General features: G+C 62.7%; 1 protein-coding gene across 1 annotated transcript in view; it reads right to left on the reverse strand.

Annotated features, from left to right (window-relative positions):
- RSPRY1 (ring finger and SPRY domain containing 1) overlaps nt 1–16291 on the reverse strand; it is a 52829-nt gene that overhangs the window by 13232 nt on the left and 23306 nt on the right. The window contains exons 5-11 of the mRNA XM_064159808.1: nt 12702–12814; nt 8813–8939; nt 6358–6416; nt 5236–5302; nt 2998–3129; nt 2158–2273; nt 1039–1182 (exon numbers count right to left, since the gene is read on the reverse strand). Coding sequence (XP_064015878.1) covers nt 1039–1182; nt 2158–2273; nt 2998–3129; nt 5236–5302; nt 6358–6416; nt 8813–8939; nt 12702–12814 — 758 coding nt within the window. The remainder of the gene's footprint in view (nt 1–1038; nt 1183–2157; nt 2274–2997; nt 3130–5235; nt 5303–6357; nt 6417–8812; nt 8940–12701; nt 12815–16291) is intronic.

Consider the following 16291-nt stretch of genomic DNA (forward strand, 5'->3'; position numbering starts at 1 on the left):
CTCCACCACCTCCCTGGAGGTGTTCAAGGCCAGGCTGGATGAGCCCTTGAGCAACCTGAGCTGGTGGGAGCTGTCCCTGCCCGTGCCAGGGGGGCTAGCACTGGATGATCTTGGAGGTCACAACTCCTTCTATGAATGTACAACAAGAGGGCAAGCAAATGGCTGTTTGGTGACCTGTGGCAAAGTAGAGTGCCTGGGAAGCTGCCAGGCTCTGGGGAAGGCAGCAGGCAGCAGCCACTGCTGGCACCTGAAAGGGCTCCCAAGAAGAGAAAAGGATACAGAAGAAGAATGAAGTCTGGGGAAGCAGGAGGGAGATGACAGCAGCAAGCAGGGTACAAGCTGGCACAACTGGCAGCTACACACAGCTTGTGCCAGCAGTGCCAGGCTGCAGCTGTGGCTAAAAGCCTCTTGGTGCAGCACTGCCTGCAGCTGGCAGGGATGGGGGGAGGGAATGCAGGGAAGCAGAAGGGCACAGCCAAGAGCTCCTCTCCATCCTTCCCTCCCTCCCCTTTCTTGCTCCTCTCCATCCATCCCTCCCTCATCTTTCTTGCTCTCCTCCTTCCCTCCCTCTCCCCCATCTTGCTCCCCTCCATCCTTCCCTCCCTCTTCTTTCTTGCTCCCCTCCATCCTTCCCTCCCTCCCCTTTCTTGCTCCTCTCCATCCCTCCCTCCCTCCCCTTTCTTGCTCCCCTCCATCCTTCCCTCCCTCCCCTTGCTTGCTCCCCTCCATCCTTCCCTCCCTCCCCTTTCTTGCTCCCCTCCATCCTTCCCTCCCTCCCCTTTCTTGCTCCCCTCCATCCTTCCCTCCCTCCCCTTGCTTGCTCCCCTCCATCCTTCCCTCCCTCCCTCCCCTTGCTTGCTCCCCTCCATCCTTCCCTCCCTCCCCTTGCTTGCTCCCCTCCATCCTTCCCTCCCTCCCCTTGCTTGCTCCCCTCCGTCCCTCCCTCCCTCCCTCCCCACACGCTGCAGTACCAGCCCAGGACCAGCAGCAGTGCCCGCGGGGCAGCGGTGCCCAGGCGGTGCCAGGCTGCGGACTCACGTGGTTGAGGAACTTGCTGTCCTTGGTGGCCCAGCCGATCTGCATCACCCCCGACGTGACCACGGTCACCTCGTAGTACCAGAGCCCCGAGTCCACGCAGAAGGTGCAGCGAACGCTCTCGAAGGAGGAAGCATCGCAGCGAGCCTACGGCAGCGAGCAGGGCGGCAGCTGCCCAGGCTGCGCCGGCCGCGGGGGGCACTGCCCGCGCAGGGAGGGCGCTGCCAGGGACTGCCCCTGCCGGCAGCAGCTACCGCCGCAGCCAGGGCAGAGCCCAGGCCGGGCACGGCTCGGGGGGAGCCACGGGGGGAAGCCAAAGAGCACGGCAGGGGCAGCTTGAACCCCAAAGGTCAAGACAACCCAGGCGGCGAGGCTGCCTGCCCTGCTCCCGCCCAGCGCTCCCTCCCGCCCGCCCCTGCACCTCCCTTCCTTCTCTCCCTGCCTCGTCTTGCTCCCCTCCGTCCTGCCTCCCCTCCCTCGCCCCGCTCCGGCCTCTCTCCCCCCTTTGCTTGCTCCACTCCATCCTTCCCTTCCTCCCTCCCCCTTGCTTGCTCCCCTCCATCCTTCCCTCCCTCCCCTTTCTTGCTCCACTCCATCCTTCCCTCCCTCCCCTTTCTTGCTCCCCTCCATCCTTCCCTCCCTCCCCTTTCTTGCTCCCCTCCATCCTTCCCTCCCTCCCCTTTCTTGCTCCACTCCATCCTTCCCTCCCTCCTGTTTCTTTTCCACTCCATCCTTCCCTCCTCCCCTTGCTTGCTCCCCTCCATCCTTCCCTCCTCCCCTTGCTTGCTTCCCTCCCTCCATCCATCCTTCCCTCCCTCCCCTTTCTTGCTCCTCTCCATCCTTCCTCCCTCCCCTTGCTTGCTTCCCTCCATCCATCCTTCCCTCCCTCCCCTTTCTTGCTCCTCTCCATCCTTCCCTCCCTCCCCTTTCTTGCTCCCTTCCATCCTTCCCTCCCTCCTCTCCTTCCCTCCCTCCCCTTTCTTGCTCTTCCAAGCCCAGACAGCCCAAACCAAAGGGCTCTCCTTTGGCAACAGCGAGCCAAAAGGCAGTGCAAAGTCAGCTGCAGCCTCTGAGGCTTTCCTTCAGCCTCCTCTTTCAGCTGGAGATGAAGTCAGAGCCTACCTCTAAGCCATGTGGAGAGATCTTCAGGTATTCACTGACATCGTTGCTGTTCAGCATGGCCCTGATGTTGGTCAGGTCAACCTTCTCGTAGGTGAGCTGCCTGCCCTCCTTCAGAACTGCAGGCAGAAGGCTCAGTGAGTGCTGCAGCAAAGCTTCCCTCAGGCATTCACTCAGGCAGGGCTTGGAAGGGACCTCAGGAGTTCAGCCAGTGCCAACCTCCCACCAGCACAGGCTGCTCCAGGCCTCATCCAGCCTGGTCCTGAACAGCTCCCAGGGAGGTTGTGGATCCCATTCTGTGCTTCTGTGCTCCACAGCCTCCCTGGGCAACCTGTGCCAGTCTCTCCCCACCCTCACTGCCAACAATTTCTCCCTCCTCTCCACTCTCCCTCTCCCCTCTCCCAGCTCAAAGCCATTCTCCCTCATCCTGGCACTGCCAGTCCCCGTCCAGAGTCCCTTCCCCAGCCCTTTCATGCTGCTCTAAGGTCTCCTTGCAGCCTTCTCCAGGCTGCACAGCCCCAGCTCTCCCAGCCTGTCCCCACAGCAGAGCTTCTCCAGCCCTTCTGCTCATCTCCATGGCCTCTGACCCCTCTCCAGCAGCTCCATGTCCTTCTCGTGCTGGTGGCCCCAGAGCTGAAGGCAGTGCCACAGGTGAGGTCCGAGGGGAGCAGAACCTCCCTTCCCTGCAATCCCACTGCAGTTCTTGCTTCATTTGCTCCTTTTTGCCCCCCCTTGCAGGGCAGTCAGGCAGGGGATTTGCAGGCAAGAGCAAGCCCTGAGTATCCTCCAGCCCCCTGGAGCAGAGGCTGCTGTGAACAGAGCCCATCCCTGGGTTATACCTACACAGATTGTCCAAACTCCACTGGGCACAGAAGCCAACCTGGCGTTTTAAATAGTCTGGGCTCTCTGTCCACTTCTCCAGCAGGACCAGCTGGTCACTGATGCACGACTCAGAGACTGTCAGCTTGTTCTCACCTGCAGGGCAGGAGGCAAAGGCAAAAGGCTGTAAGAGCTGGCAGAGAAAGCAGGGCCCAGCTGAGTGCCAACCAGCAGGGTCCACAGCCCGCTGGGGAGCTCAGAACTGCAGGGGGAGGGCAGCAAACTCCATCCCCAGGAGCTCAGCAGTCAGGTCAGGGAGGCACAGAAAGGGTTGGCTGGAGGGGACCCCTCCAGAGCTCACCCAGTCCAACCTCTCAGGGAGCAGCTGAGAGGGTTCTGTGACCTTCCCTGACAGCCATGGGAAGCAGCAGCTCCAGACCCAGACCAAGGCCAGGACTGTGCCAGCAGAGCAGGAATAAGTGATGCATGGAACAGGTTGGGTTGGAAGGGACCTCCAGAGCCCATCCAGTCCTACCCCTGCACCCAGCAGGGACATCCTCCCCTGCAGCAGGCTGGAAGGGACCTCCAGAGCTCATCCAGTCCTACCCCTGCAGCCAGCAGGGACATCCTCCCCTGCAGCAGGCTGCTCCCAGCCCTCTCCAGCCTCACCTTCAATGTCTCCAGGGGTGAGGCCCCAAGCACCTCCCTGGGCAGCCTGCTGCAGTGTTCCAGCAGCCTGCTGGGGCAGAGCTTGTTCCTCACATCCAATCTGCATCTGCTCTGCTCTCCTCCCAGACCACTGCCCCTGCTCCTGCCCCTGCAGGCTTTGGGAGCAGTCCCTCTGCAGCCTGCCTGTAGCTCCTTCAGGCACTGGCAGGCAGCTCTAAGATCTCCCTGGACCATTCTCTTCTCCAGGCTGCACAGCTCCAACTCTCCCCAGCCTGTGCCCACAGCAGAGCTTCTCCAGACCTCTGATCACCTCTGTGGCCTCCTCTGGACTCTCTCTGGCAGGTCCAGGTCTCTCCTGTGCTGGAGTCTCACATCTGCCCCAGCCCTGCAGGTGAGAGCTGAGCAGAGCAGAGGGGCAGGATCTCCTCTCTCCACCTCTGCCCACCCTGCTGTGGATGCAGCCCAGGCTGCCCCTGGCCTTCTGTGCTGCCAGTGCCCACTGCTGCCTCCTGCCCAGCTTCTCCCCCACTTTGCAGCAGAGCTCAGCAAGAGCTCCTCTCCAGCTCTCCAGCACAGATTTAGCTCTCTTCTGCTAGCAAAGCTCTGATGGCAGAAGCCTGCACACAGCAGCTCCTGAGGGGAGAAGGGCTCTGGAAGTCCCCAGATCTGCTCAGGGTCTGTGGGTGTCAGCAAGAAATGTTCCCTGCTGCCTGCAAAGAGCCAGGCCCAGCTGCTCCCCCTCTGCCCCTGCCAGCTGCTCCCCATCTCTGCCAGCTGCTCCCCCTCTGCCCCTGCCAGCTGCTCCCCCTCTGCCTCTGCCAGCTGCTCCCCATCTCTGCCCCTGCCAGCTGCTCCCCATCTCTGCCAGCTGCTCCCCCTCTGCCCCTGCCAGCTGCTCCCCATCTCTGCCAGCTGCTCCCCATCTCTGCCAGCTGCTCCCCATCTCTGCCAGCTGCTCCCCCTCCCTGCCAGCTGCTCCCCATCTCTGCCAGCTGCTCCCCATCTCTGCCAGCTGCTCCCCATCTCTGCCAGCTGCTCCCCATCTCTGCCAGCTGCTCCCCATCTCTGCCAGCTGCTCCCCATCTCTGCCAGCCTCAGTTCGCTCCCAAAGGCCTCAGGTCAGAGCTCCTCCTGCAGCAGCTCCTCCCAGGGTTGTGCTGAGCTTCAGCACACAGCTGAAGGGTTTGGAGGGGCAGAGGAGGTCACTGCAGCAATAAATCAGAGCCACAGAACGGGAGGGGCTGGAAGGGACCTCTGGAGCTCAGCCAGAGCAGGGGCACCCAGGGCAGGGCACTCAGGAGCACAGCCAGAGGGGTTTGGAGCTCTGCAGAGCAGGAGGCTCCACAGCCTCTGTGGGCAGCCTGCTGCAGGCCTCCAGCAGCCTGCCAGGGGCTGAGTTCTCCTCTGCTCCAGCAGGAAGCCTTTGCCCTTTCCTTGGCCATCCCTGAGCAGAGCCTGGGCAAGCACTTCTCTGCCCTGGGTGCCCACCACTGCAGCTCCTCAGGCTCCCAGGTGTCAGCAGCTGCAGGAAGGGAGCAGCCTGCAGCAGGAGCCCAGGGGGGGCTGCTGCAGCAGCCCCAGGCTGATACTCACTTGTCTGAGCAAACTTCTCCAGGGCTATCAGTGCAAAAAGCATCACTGTGGGGTGGGACTGGAAGTTCTGCAGGGGAGCAGGGAGAGAAGTTACTCAGCAACTGCCCAGCAGAGAGGGAAAGGCTGCAAGAGGCTGCCAGAAAAGGAGCCAAAGAGCCAAGCAGGCTGGAAGAGAGCTCCAGGCTCACCCAGCCCAGCCTGGCACCCAGCCCTGCCCAACCAACCACACCATGGCACTCAGTGCCAACCTAGCACCCAGCCCTGCCCAAACAACCACACCATGGCACTCAGTGCCAACCTAGCACCCAGCCCTGCCCAAACAACCACACCATGGCACTCAGTGCCAGCCTAGCAACCAGCCCTGCCCAAACAACCACACCATGGCACTCAGTGCCAGCCTAGCACCCAGCCCTGCCCAAACAACCACACCATGGCACTCAGTGCCAACCTAGCACCCAGCCCTGCCCAAACAACCACACCATGGAACTCAGTGCCCAGCCAGCCTTGGCTCCAACCCCTCCAGCCACGGCCACTCCACCACCTCCCTGGGCAGCCCATGCCAGTGCCAATCACTCCCTCTGCCAGCAGCTTCCTCCTCACAACCAGCCCACACCTGCCCTGCCACCGCTTCAGCCTGGGGCCCCTTCTGCTGCTGCTGCCTGCCTGGCACCAGAGCCCAACCCCACCTGGCTACAGCCTCCCTGCAGGTGTTTTGGAAGCTCTGCAGAGACTCCACAGCCTCTCTGGGCAGCCTGCTCCAGGCCTCCAACACCCTCACTCCAAACACTTTCTCCCCATGCTCAGCTGTGACCTCCTGGGTCTCAGCTCATACCTCTTGGTCCTTGTCCTGCCTCTGAGCACCCCCCAAAGAGCCTGGCACCTTCATCCTGGCACCTCCATCCTGGCACCCACCCCTCAGGTCTTTGCAGGCACTGCTCAGGTCCCCTCTCAGCCTCCTCCTCCCCACACTCCCCAGCCCCAGGGCTCGCAGCCTTCCTCCACAGCAGAGATGTTCTAATCCCTTCACCACCCTCACAGCCTCCCCTGGGCTCTCTCCTTGCCCCTGCCAGTTGGCACCAAGCAGGCACAAGGATTGCTGTGCATGGGCACAGAGGCACTTACCAGGCTCTGCAGTAAGTACTCCAATATGCCAGGGCTGAGCAGCCCTATGCTGGCAGGACCTGGGGGAAGAGGAGAACACACTGAGCCCATCCATGGCAGCCACCAGCTCTGCCCACTGCACGCAGAAGGCAACGACTCAGAGAAGACCTAAGGGCCCTGGGGCAAAGCAGAACCAAGCCTCAGTGCTCCCAGCCAGGCTCTTCAGCTCCTCTAAACACAGCCCCCAGGGCAAGCCACAGACAGCTCCAGGCTGCTGCTGCACTTGGCCTGGGAGGACTGGAAGGAAGGTGCCAGCACCCTGCCAGTCACAGCAACACAGGCAGCTCCAGCAGCAAGCTCAAGTGGGCACCCAGCAGAGCCCACTGCAGCCAGAGAGCCAGCCAGGGTGGGAGAGAGCTCCAGGCTCACCCAGCCCAACCCAGCACCCAGCCCTGCCCAGCCAACCAGAGCATGGCACTCAGTGCCAACCCGGCACCCAGCCCTGCCCAGCCAACCAGAGCATGGCACTCAGTGCCAACCTAGCACCCAGCCCTGCCCAAACAACCACACCATGGCACTCAGTGCCAACCTGGCACCCAGCCCTGCCCAAACAACCACACCATGGCACTCAGTGCCAACCTGGCACCCAGCCCTGCCCAAACAACCACACCATGGCACTCAGTGCCAACCTAGCACCCAGCCCTGCCCAAACAACCACACCATGGCACTCAGTGCCAACCTGGCACCCAGCCCTGCCCAAACAACCACACCATGGCACTCAGTGCCAACCTAGCACCCAGCCCTGCCCAAACAACCACACCATGGCACTCAGTGCCAACCTGGAGAGCTTGAGTGCTGGAAGGGGCCTCCAGAGCCCATCCAGTCCTACCCCTGCCCCCAGCAGGGACATCCTCCCCTGCAGCAGGCTGCTCCCAGCCCTCTCCAGCCTCACCTTCAATGTCTCCAGGGATGAGGCCCCAAGCACCTCCCTGGGCAGCCTGCTGCAGTGTTCCAGCAGCCTGCTGGGGCAGAGCTTGTTCCTCACATCCAATCTGCATCTGCTCTGCTCTCCTCCCAAACCACTGCCCCTGCTCCTGCCCCTGCAGGCCTTTGGGAGCAGTCCCTCTGCAGCCTCCTTGTAGCCACTTCAGGCACTGGAGGCAGCTCTGAGGTCTCCCTGCAGCCTTCTCCTCCCCAGCCTGCACAGCCCCAACTCTCTCAGCCTGTGCCCACAGCAGGGCAGCTCCAGCCCTCTGAGCATCCTCCTGCCCTTCTCTGGGCACCTTCCAGCCCTCTCCTGGCACAGGGCTCCAGAGCTGGGCACAGGGCTGCAGCTGTGGGCTCAGCAGAGCAGAGCACAGGGCACAATCCCCTCCCTGGTCCTGCTGCCCACACTGCTCCTGCTGCAGCCCAGCCTCTGCTGGGCTCTCTGGGCTGCCAGTGCCCACTGCTGCCTCAGGCTGAGCTTCTCAGCCACCAGCACCCCCAGGTCCCTCTGCCCAGGGCTGCTCTCCAGCCTGTATCAGTGCCTGGCATTGCCCTGACCTTGCCCTTGGTCTGGTTGAACCTCCTGCCTGCTGCTGTGTCCATGCCAGCATGCCCAGCAGTGGGCACCCTTCACTGGCTGGCAGTGAAGGAGGAAGCTGAGGAGTAGCCAAGGGAACGTGGCCTGCTCCAACCTCCTGAGGCTGTGGATTCACTTCTCCAAGGCTCACTCAAACGACCTGGGACCATTCCTGCTCTGAAGAGAGTTCCACAGCTGCATCCCAAACCCTCCTGACCTCCCTGCCAAGGCCTGGGGGAGACAGAGGAAAGGAAAACAGCCTCCAGCTGTGGCAGGGCAGGTGTGGGCTGGCTGTGAGGAGGAAGCTCCTGGCACAGAGAGTGATTGGCACTGGCATGGGCTGCCCAGGGAGGTGGTGGAGTGGCCGTGGCTGGAGGGGTTGGAGCCAAGGCTGGCTGGGCACTGAGTGCCATGGTGTGGTTGTTTGGGCTGGGCTGGGTGCTAGGCTGGCACTGAGTGCCATGGTGTAGTTGGTTGGGCAGGGCTGGGTGCTAGGCTGGCACTGAGTGCCATGGTGTGGTTGTTTGGGCAGGGCTGGGTGCTAGGTTGGCACTGAGTGCCATGGTGTGGTTGGTTGGGCAGGGCTGGGTGCTAGGCTGGCACTGAGAGCCATGGTGTGGCTGTTTGGGCAGGGCTGGGTGCTAGGTTGGCACTGAGTGCCATGGTGTGGTTGGTTGGGCAGGGCTGGGTGCTAGGTTGGCACTGAGTGCCATGGTGTGGTTGGTTGGGCAGGGCTGGGTGCCAGGTTGGGCTGGCAGCTCTCTGACTACACAACAATCCTCCATTTCTCCCCTTCCTTGCCCCTTGTCTCCCAGGAGAGCTGCACAGCAGTGGCTGAGCAAGGCCCAGAGCAGGCTGTGGCAGCCTGCCCATGCCTCCCCCTGCCCACACCTTCCCCAGCCCACGCCTCACCTGCCAGCTTCTCTGCCAGGCAGCCCAGCACGGCCGTGGTGTTGCGGTGCTTGGCAGGGTGAGAGGCATCCTGGCAGGCTGCAGCTCCACTCAGGTTCAGGATCTCAGTCAGCTTCTGCAGTGCATCCTGGAACACAAAGGTTGGGAGGCTCTCAGACAGCACTGCCTCGGGCAGCTGCTCCCTGACTGCTCCCACCACAGCAGGCTGGCAGTGCCCAGGGCCTGCCCGCGGCACGGCTGGCAGAGGGTGGGGTTGTGCCAAGGGAAGGGAGGAAGGGACAGGTGGGAACCATGGAATGGGTTGGAAGGGACCTCCAGAGGGCATCCAGTCCTACCCCCTCTGCCAGCAGCAGGGGCAGCCTCCACTGCTGCTCCCAGCCCTCTCCAGCCTCACCTTCAATGTCTCCAGGGATGAGGCCCCAAGCACCTCCCTGGGCAGCCTGCTGCAGTGTTCCAGCAGCCTGCTGGGGCAGAGCTTGTTCCTCACATCCAATCTGCATCTGCTCTGCTCTCCTCCCAGACCACTGCCCCTGCTCCTGTCACTCCAAGCCCTTGTCCAAAGTCTGCAGCCTGCCTGTAGCCCCTTCAGTCACAGGAGCCTGCTCTAAGGTCTCCCCAGAGCCTTCTCTTCTTCCCCAGGCTCAGCTCCCTCAGCTCCCTCAGCCTGTGCCTATAGGAGGGTCACAGAGGGCCAGAGGAGGCCACAGAGATGCTGAGAGTCTGCTGGAGAAGCTCTGCTGTGGGCACAGGCTGGCAGAGTTGGGGCTGTGCAGCCTGGGGAGGAGAAGGCTGCAGGGAGAGCTGAGAGCAGCCTTGCAGTGCCTGAAGGGGCTGCAGGGGAGCTGGGGAGGGACTTTGGGCAAGACCCCTTCAGGTACTGGATGCTTGCCCTAAGGCTTCCCCCAGAGCCTTCTCTTCTCCAGGCTGAACAACCTCAGCTCACCCTGGAGGAAGAATTTAATGCACAAGGGAGTCCCAGCTCTGAAGTCACCACCAGACTGTGGGGCACTGCTGTGACCACTGCAACCCCCTGCTGTGGGCAGGGACAGCTCACACCAGCACAGGCTGCTCAAGGACTCATCCAGCCTGGCACTGAACACCTCCAGCCTGTGCCAGGCTCTCACCACCCTCACACTGCACAACTCCTTCCCCAGCTCCACTCTCAGCCTGCTCTGCCTCAGCTCCAAACCATTGCCCCTTGGCCTGCCTCAGCCCCCCTCAGCCAAAGGCTCTCTGCAGCCTCCCTGCAGGCTCCCTTCAGGCCCTGGCAGCAGCTCTGAGGTGCCCCTGGAGCCTTCTCCTCTGCAGGCTGCACCCCCCCAGCTCCCTCAGCAGTGCCCACAGCAGAGCTGCTCCAGCCCTGGCACCACCTCTGTGCCCTCCTCTGTGCCCTGCTTGTGCTGGGGCCAGCAGAGCTGCAGGCAGGAGTGGAGGTGAGGTCTGAGCCGACCCCAGGGGCACAATGCCCTCTCCTGCCCTGCTGCCCACCCTGCTCTGGCTGCAGCCAGCACACAGCTGCCTGCTGGGCTGCAGGAGGGCACTGCTGGCACCTGGGCAGCTTCTCCTCACTCACTCAATCCACCCCAGGCCCATTTCAGTGCCAGCAGATCTGTAGGACCACCGAGCCCAAGCCTTACCCCAGCCCTGCCAGGCCACCTCTAAGCCTGAGGGCACTGCTGGCAGCTGCTCAGCACCCAGCACCCCCAAACCCTTCCTGCAGGGCTGCTCTTTGCAGCCAGCCTGGGTGGGTGCCACTGCTGTGAGCTAAACAAAGCCCTTCCAGAACAAACCTCTTCCTGCTCTGCCACCTCCACCTCAGCCTGCCACAGCAGCAGATGCAAGCCAGGCTGCTGCCCCTCTCCAGCTGTCACACACAAGTGCAGCTCTGACTTCAGAGGGTCCTTAGGGAGCAGGAACTTCACCTTACCCTAAACAGCAATAAACTGAAGGGCAGCAAAGACTTTGCTGGGCTGCCTGTGACCAGCAGAGCCCACAGCTGCAGCTCCTTGCCTCAGAGGAGAGACTGCAGGAGGAGGAAGCCAAACCCCCTGTGCACAGCAGGAGCAGGCAGCTGATGCCTTTGGCCACCTCTTTCACAGCTAACTCCCCTTGAAGCACCCAAAGCAAAGCCAGGTGGGGCTTTGGGAGCCCAACTGATTTGATTCCCAGGCACACTGCAGAGCCAGACCACCCCACCCCAAAGCTCTCCTCCCAGGAGCACTGCCTGAGCTCTCCATCTGCTCAGCTCCCCTTTCAGGGCAGCCAAAGGCTCAGGTCACAGCTTGGGTTCCAAAATCACTTTGCAGTTCCTCTGATGTGCACCAGGAAGCATTCAGCTTGCACAAGAGCCTCAGGTGGTCAGAGCTTGGTTTGGACTTGTGCCCCCAGCACAGGAAGGGACTGGAGCTGCTGGGCAGGGGCCAGAGGAGGCCACCGAGAGGCTGAGAGGCTGCTGGAGAAGCTCTGCTGTGGGCACAGGCTGGCAGAGTTGGGGCTGTGCAGCCTGGGGAGGAGAAGGCTGCAGGGAGAGCTGAGAGCAGCCTTGCAGTGCCTGAAGGGGCTGCAGGGGAGCTGGGGAGGGGCTTTGGGCAAGGGCTGGCAGTGCCAGGAGGAGGGAGAATGGCTTGGAGCTGGGAGAGGGAGAGTGGAGAGAGCCTGGCAGAGGTTGAGGGTGGTGAGAGCCTGGCACAGGCTGCCCAGGGAGGTTGTGGAGCACAGAAGCACAGAATGGGATCTTTGATGTGATCTTTGATCCCAATCTCTGCTTTTGTGCTCCACAACCTTCCTAGAGGTGTCCAGGGCCAGCCTGGATGAGGCCTTGAGCAGCTTGTGCTGGTGGGAGCTGTCCCTGGCCATGGCAGAGGGGTTGGCACTGGGCTGAGCTGTGAGGTCCTTTCCAACCCATTCTATGAATCAACAGTGCCACCAGAACACCACAACCTCCCTGAGCAACCTGTGCCAGGCTCTGCCCATTCTCAACCTGTGCCAGGCTGTCCCCACCCTCAACCTGTGCCAGTCTCTGCTCACCTGCACTGCCAACAACTTCTCCCTCCTCTCCACTCTCCCTCTCCTCTCTCCCAGCTTTGCCTCCTTTGGCGAATTGTGCAGTGCTGCAGGGCACAAGGAGGTGCCAAGCTGCCAGGGCTACTGCAAGCTGCCAACCACTCCCACTGCACAGAATGAAGGCTGGGAAAGACCTTCAGGACCATCCAGTCCAATCCTATCACCTAACAGCTTCTAACCACCAACCCCTGGCACCAAGTGCCTCATGCAGCCTCCTCTCCACCACCTCCAGCCACGGCCACTCCACCACCTCCCTGGGCAGCCCATGCCAGTGCCAATCACTCTCTCTGCCAGCAGCTTCCTCCTCACAGCCAGCCCACACCTGCCCTGCCACAGCTTCAGCCTGGGGCCCCTTCTGCTGCTGCTGCCTGCCTGGCACCAGAGCCCAACCCCACCTGGCTACAGCCTCCCTGCAGGCAGCTGCAGGCAGCAATCAGCTCTGCCCTGAGCCTCCTCTGCTGCAGCCTGCACCCCCCCAGCTCCCTCAGCCTCTCCTCACAGGGCTGTGCTCCAGGCCCCTCCCCAGCCTTGCTGCCCTGCTCTCAGCACCTTCCAGCACCTCAGCAGCTCTCTGCAATTCAGGAGCCCACAGCTGGACACAGCACTCCAGGGCTGGCCTGAGCAGTGCCAGTACAGGGGCAGGAGGACTGCCCTGCTCCTGCTGCCCACACTGTCCTGAGCAGCCCAGGATGCCATTGGCCTTCTTGGCCAGCTGGAGAAGAGAGGTCTGCAGCACTGCTGAAGGCCACCCAGCAGCTGCCAGAGGTGTGGCAGGCAGCAGGATCCCAGGCTCAGGCAGAGCTGAAGGCAGAGGCTTTGGACTCACTTTTGTTGGCAGTGGACATTCGTCAAGGAGCAGAGTTATGACAGCAGGTCCCAGGGGGTCTTCTAATGGAATAACTCTAATTAAAGACTGGACAACCTCCAACCAGCCTTCATCTGTCAACCACAAAGCAGAAGGGAAGGCTCAGCATTAAAGGCTTCAAAACACATTCAGCCAGGAAACCCTCCCCGTGCCCCCAAGGCGGAGGGCAAAGAGACCCCAGCCCAAACACTGCCCTCTGTGCAGCCCTCCCCTGGCTTGCAGGAGGTCAGGAGTGGACATTCCAAGAGGGAAAAAGCTCTCCAGCAGCTTGGGCAGCAGTGAACACCTCTGTGAGAGCAGAGCAGGCTTGCCCAGCCCAGAGGAGTTCATTCAGTCACAGAATGGGTTGGGTTGGACCTTCAAGACCATCCAGTGCCAAGCCCTTGCCATGGGCAGGGGCACCTCCCACCAGCCCAGGTGGCTCAGGGCCTCAGGGATGCTTTTGCTCCCACTGGCCAGGGACAATCATGACCAGCACAGACAATTGCTCTGCTCCAGAGAGACTCAAGAGTTCAGTGTCCAGGGTCAAGTGTTGAGAGCTACATCCACAGAGACACTGAAACAACACAACCATGGGAGGGTTGGGGTGGGAAGGGACCTCCAGAGCCCATCCAGTCCTACCCCTGCCCCCAGCAGGGACATCCTCCCCTGCAGCAGGCTGGAAGGGACCTCCAGAGCCCATCCAGTCCTACCCCTGCCCCCAGCAGGGACATCCTCCCCTGCAGCAGGTGGGAAGGGACCTCCAGAGCCCATCCAGTCCTACCCCTGCACCCAGCAGGGACATCCTCCCCTGCAGCAGGCTGGAAGGGACCTCCAGAGCTCATCCAGTCCTACCCCTGCCCCCAGCAGGGACATCCTCCCCTGCAGCAGGTGGGAAGGGACCTCCAGAGCCCATCCAGTCCTACCCCTGCACCCAGCAGGGACATCCTCCCCTGCAGCAGGTGGGAAGGGACCTCCAGAGCCCATCCAGTCCTACCCCTGCACCCAGCAGGGACATCCTCCCCTGCAGCAGGCTGCTCCCAGCCCTCTCCAGCCTCACCCTGAGTATCTCCAGGGATGAGGCCTCCACCACCTCCCTCTGCAACCTGCTGCAGTGTTCCAGCAGCCTCCTGGGCAGAGCTTGCTCCTCACATCCAATCTGCATCTGCTCTGCTGGCCAGCATTTGAGCACTCCTCTTGAGTTCCTCGAGCAACACAGAGCTCAGAGGAGCTGCCTCAGCTTGGCCTGTGCCTGGTGGCCTACAGGAAGTTTGCTGCCATAAGGGCCAGCCCTTGCTGCTGCCTGAGTGGCCAAGGGCTTCGACTGGCACGCAGGCAGCAGCCCACAGAGGAGCTGAACTGCCAAGCAGAGAAAGCAGCTCCCTTGGAGGTGGAAGCAAAGGCAGAGCCTGGTCCTGCACCCAGGGGGCTGCAGGCTCGGTGCTCCCCCCCCAGAAAGGACCAGCCCCTGTAAGCCACAGGCTGGGCTTTGAGCTGAGTCAGCACATCCTGCCCAGAGCATTTCATCCACGGCTCAGGATGAGTCTTTGGGCAGAGAAGTGCAATTCCTGAGAGCAGAACCAACTCTACCAAGGCAAAACTTCACCTAACCCACAAATGTGGTGCAGGGCTTGGGCTGAAGAGCATCTCCTGAGGCACCACACCAGCCCTTGTGCCAGCATGGCTGATCCTGCAGGAGTGCCTGGGGACAGGCTGGGTACAGCTGCAGGAGGGAAGGATGCAGCCAGAGGGCCCTGGGCAGGCTGCAGAGCTGTGCCCAAACCAAGGTCAGAGAGCTCAGCAAGGCCAAGGGCAAGGTCCTGCAGCTGGGGCAGGGCAGTGCCCAGCACAGAGCCAGGCTGGCTGAGCAGCTGGGGCAGGGCAGTGCCCAGCACAGAGCCAGGCTGGGGAGCAGCTGAGGCAGGGCAGTGCCCAGCACAGAGCCAGGCTGGCTGAGCAGCTGGGGCAGGGCAGTGCCCAGCACAGAGCCAGGCTGGTGAGCAGCTGGGGCAGGGCAGTGCCCAGCACAGAGCCAGGCTGGGGAGCAGCTGGGGCAGGGCAGTGCCCAGCACAGAGCCAGGCTGGCTGAGCAGTGGCTGCAGAGCAGCCTGCAGCAGAAGGCCTTGGGGGGGTCAGGGGGTGCCCAAGTGCCCAGCAGGCAGCACTGGTGGCTGCAGCCCAGAGCCAGCTGTGTGCTGGCTGCAGCCAGAGCAGGCAGAGCAGCAGCACAGGGAGGGGATTCTGCCCCTCCAATCTGCTCTGCTCAGCCCTCCCCTGCAGCACTGCCTCCAGCTCTGGCAACCCAGCACAGGAAGGGCCTGGAGCTGCTGGGCAGGGGCCAGAGGAAGCCACCAAGAGGCTGAGAGGCTGCTGGAGAAGCTCTGCTGTGGGCACAGGCTGGCAGAGTTGGGGCTGTGCAGCCTGGGGAGGAGAAGGCTGCAGGGAGAGCTGAGAGCAGCCTTGCAGTGCCTGAAGGGGCTGCAGGGGAGCTGGGGAGGGACTTTGGGCAAGGGCTGGCAGTGCCAGGAGGAGGGAGAATGGCTTGGAGCTGGGAGAGGCAGAGTGGAGAGGAGGGAGAAAGTGTGGGCAGTGAGGGTGGTGAGAGCCTGGCACAGGTTGCCCAGGGAGGTTGTGGAGCACAGAATCAGAATGGGATCTTTGATGTGATCTTTGATCCCATTCTGTGCTCCTGTGCTCCACAACCTCCGTGGGGGTGTTCAGTGCCAGCCTGGATGAGGCCTGGAGCAGCCTGTGCTGGTGTGAGCTGTCCCTGCCCATGGCAGAGGGGATGGCACTGAGCTGAGCTGTAAGGTTTCTTCCAGCCCATTCCATGCATCACAGAACAGAAGCTGATGTCTGAGGCCAGCAAATCCCAACCCCCAGGCCCGTGCTGCTCCCCAGCACTGCAGCAGGAGGCTCTCACCAGGTCTCCACGCAGCCCTCTGGGCTCTTTGTGCCCCTTTGCTCCCAGCCACCCACTGGGGCTCAGGGTTTGGTGCCATCACCACGAGTTTGTGGCCACCCCTCAGCTCCTGCAGAGTCAGGCGGGACCGCAGGGTAAGGCCAGGAGCTGAGGGGAGGTTGCTGAAGGGCAAAGCAGTGCTCTGGGCCCCGGGGCAGGCTGTGGCACACAGACTGCAGGTCAGCTTCGGAGCAGGAATGAAGAGAGCTCTGCCCCTGCCCTGGCTGCGCTGCCGCTGCCGCTCCTGCTCCCGCCCCTGCCCTGGCTGCGCTGCTGCTCCCGCCCCTGCCCTGGCTGCGCTGCTGCTCCCGCCCCTGCCCTGGCTGCGCTGCCGCTGCCGTCCCTGCCCCTGCCCTGGCTGCGCTGCCGCTGCCGTCCCTGCCCCTGCCCTGGCTGCGCTGCCGCTCCTGCCCCTGCCCCTGCCCTGGCTGTGCTGCCGCTGCCGCTCCTGCTCCTGCCCTGGCTGTGCTGCCGCTGCCGCTCCTGCTCCTGCCCTGGCTGTGCTGCCGCTGCCGCTCCTGCTCCTGCCCTGGCTGCGCTGCCGCTCCTGCTCCTGCCCCTGCCCTGGCTGCGCTGCCGCTGCCGCTCCTGCTCCTGCCCCTGCCCTGGC

The sequence above is a fragment of the Pogoniulus pusillus genome, chromosome 20 (assembly GCF_015220805.1).
Source record: "Pogoniulus pusillus isolate bPogPus1 chromosome 20, bPogPus1.pri, whole genome shotgun sequence".
In the NCBI taxonomy this organism is placed as follows: domain Eukaryota; kingdom Metazoa; phylum Chordata; class Aves; order Piciformes; family Lybiidae; genus Pogoniulus; species Pogoniulus pusillus.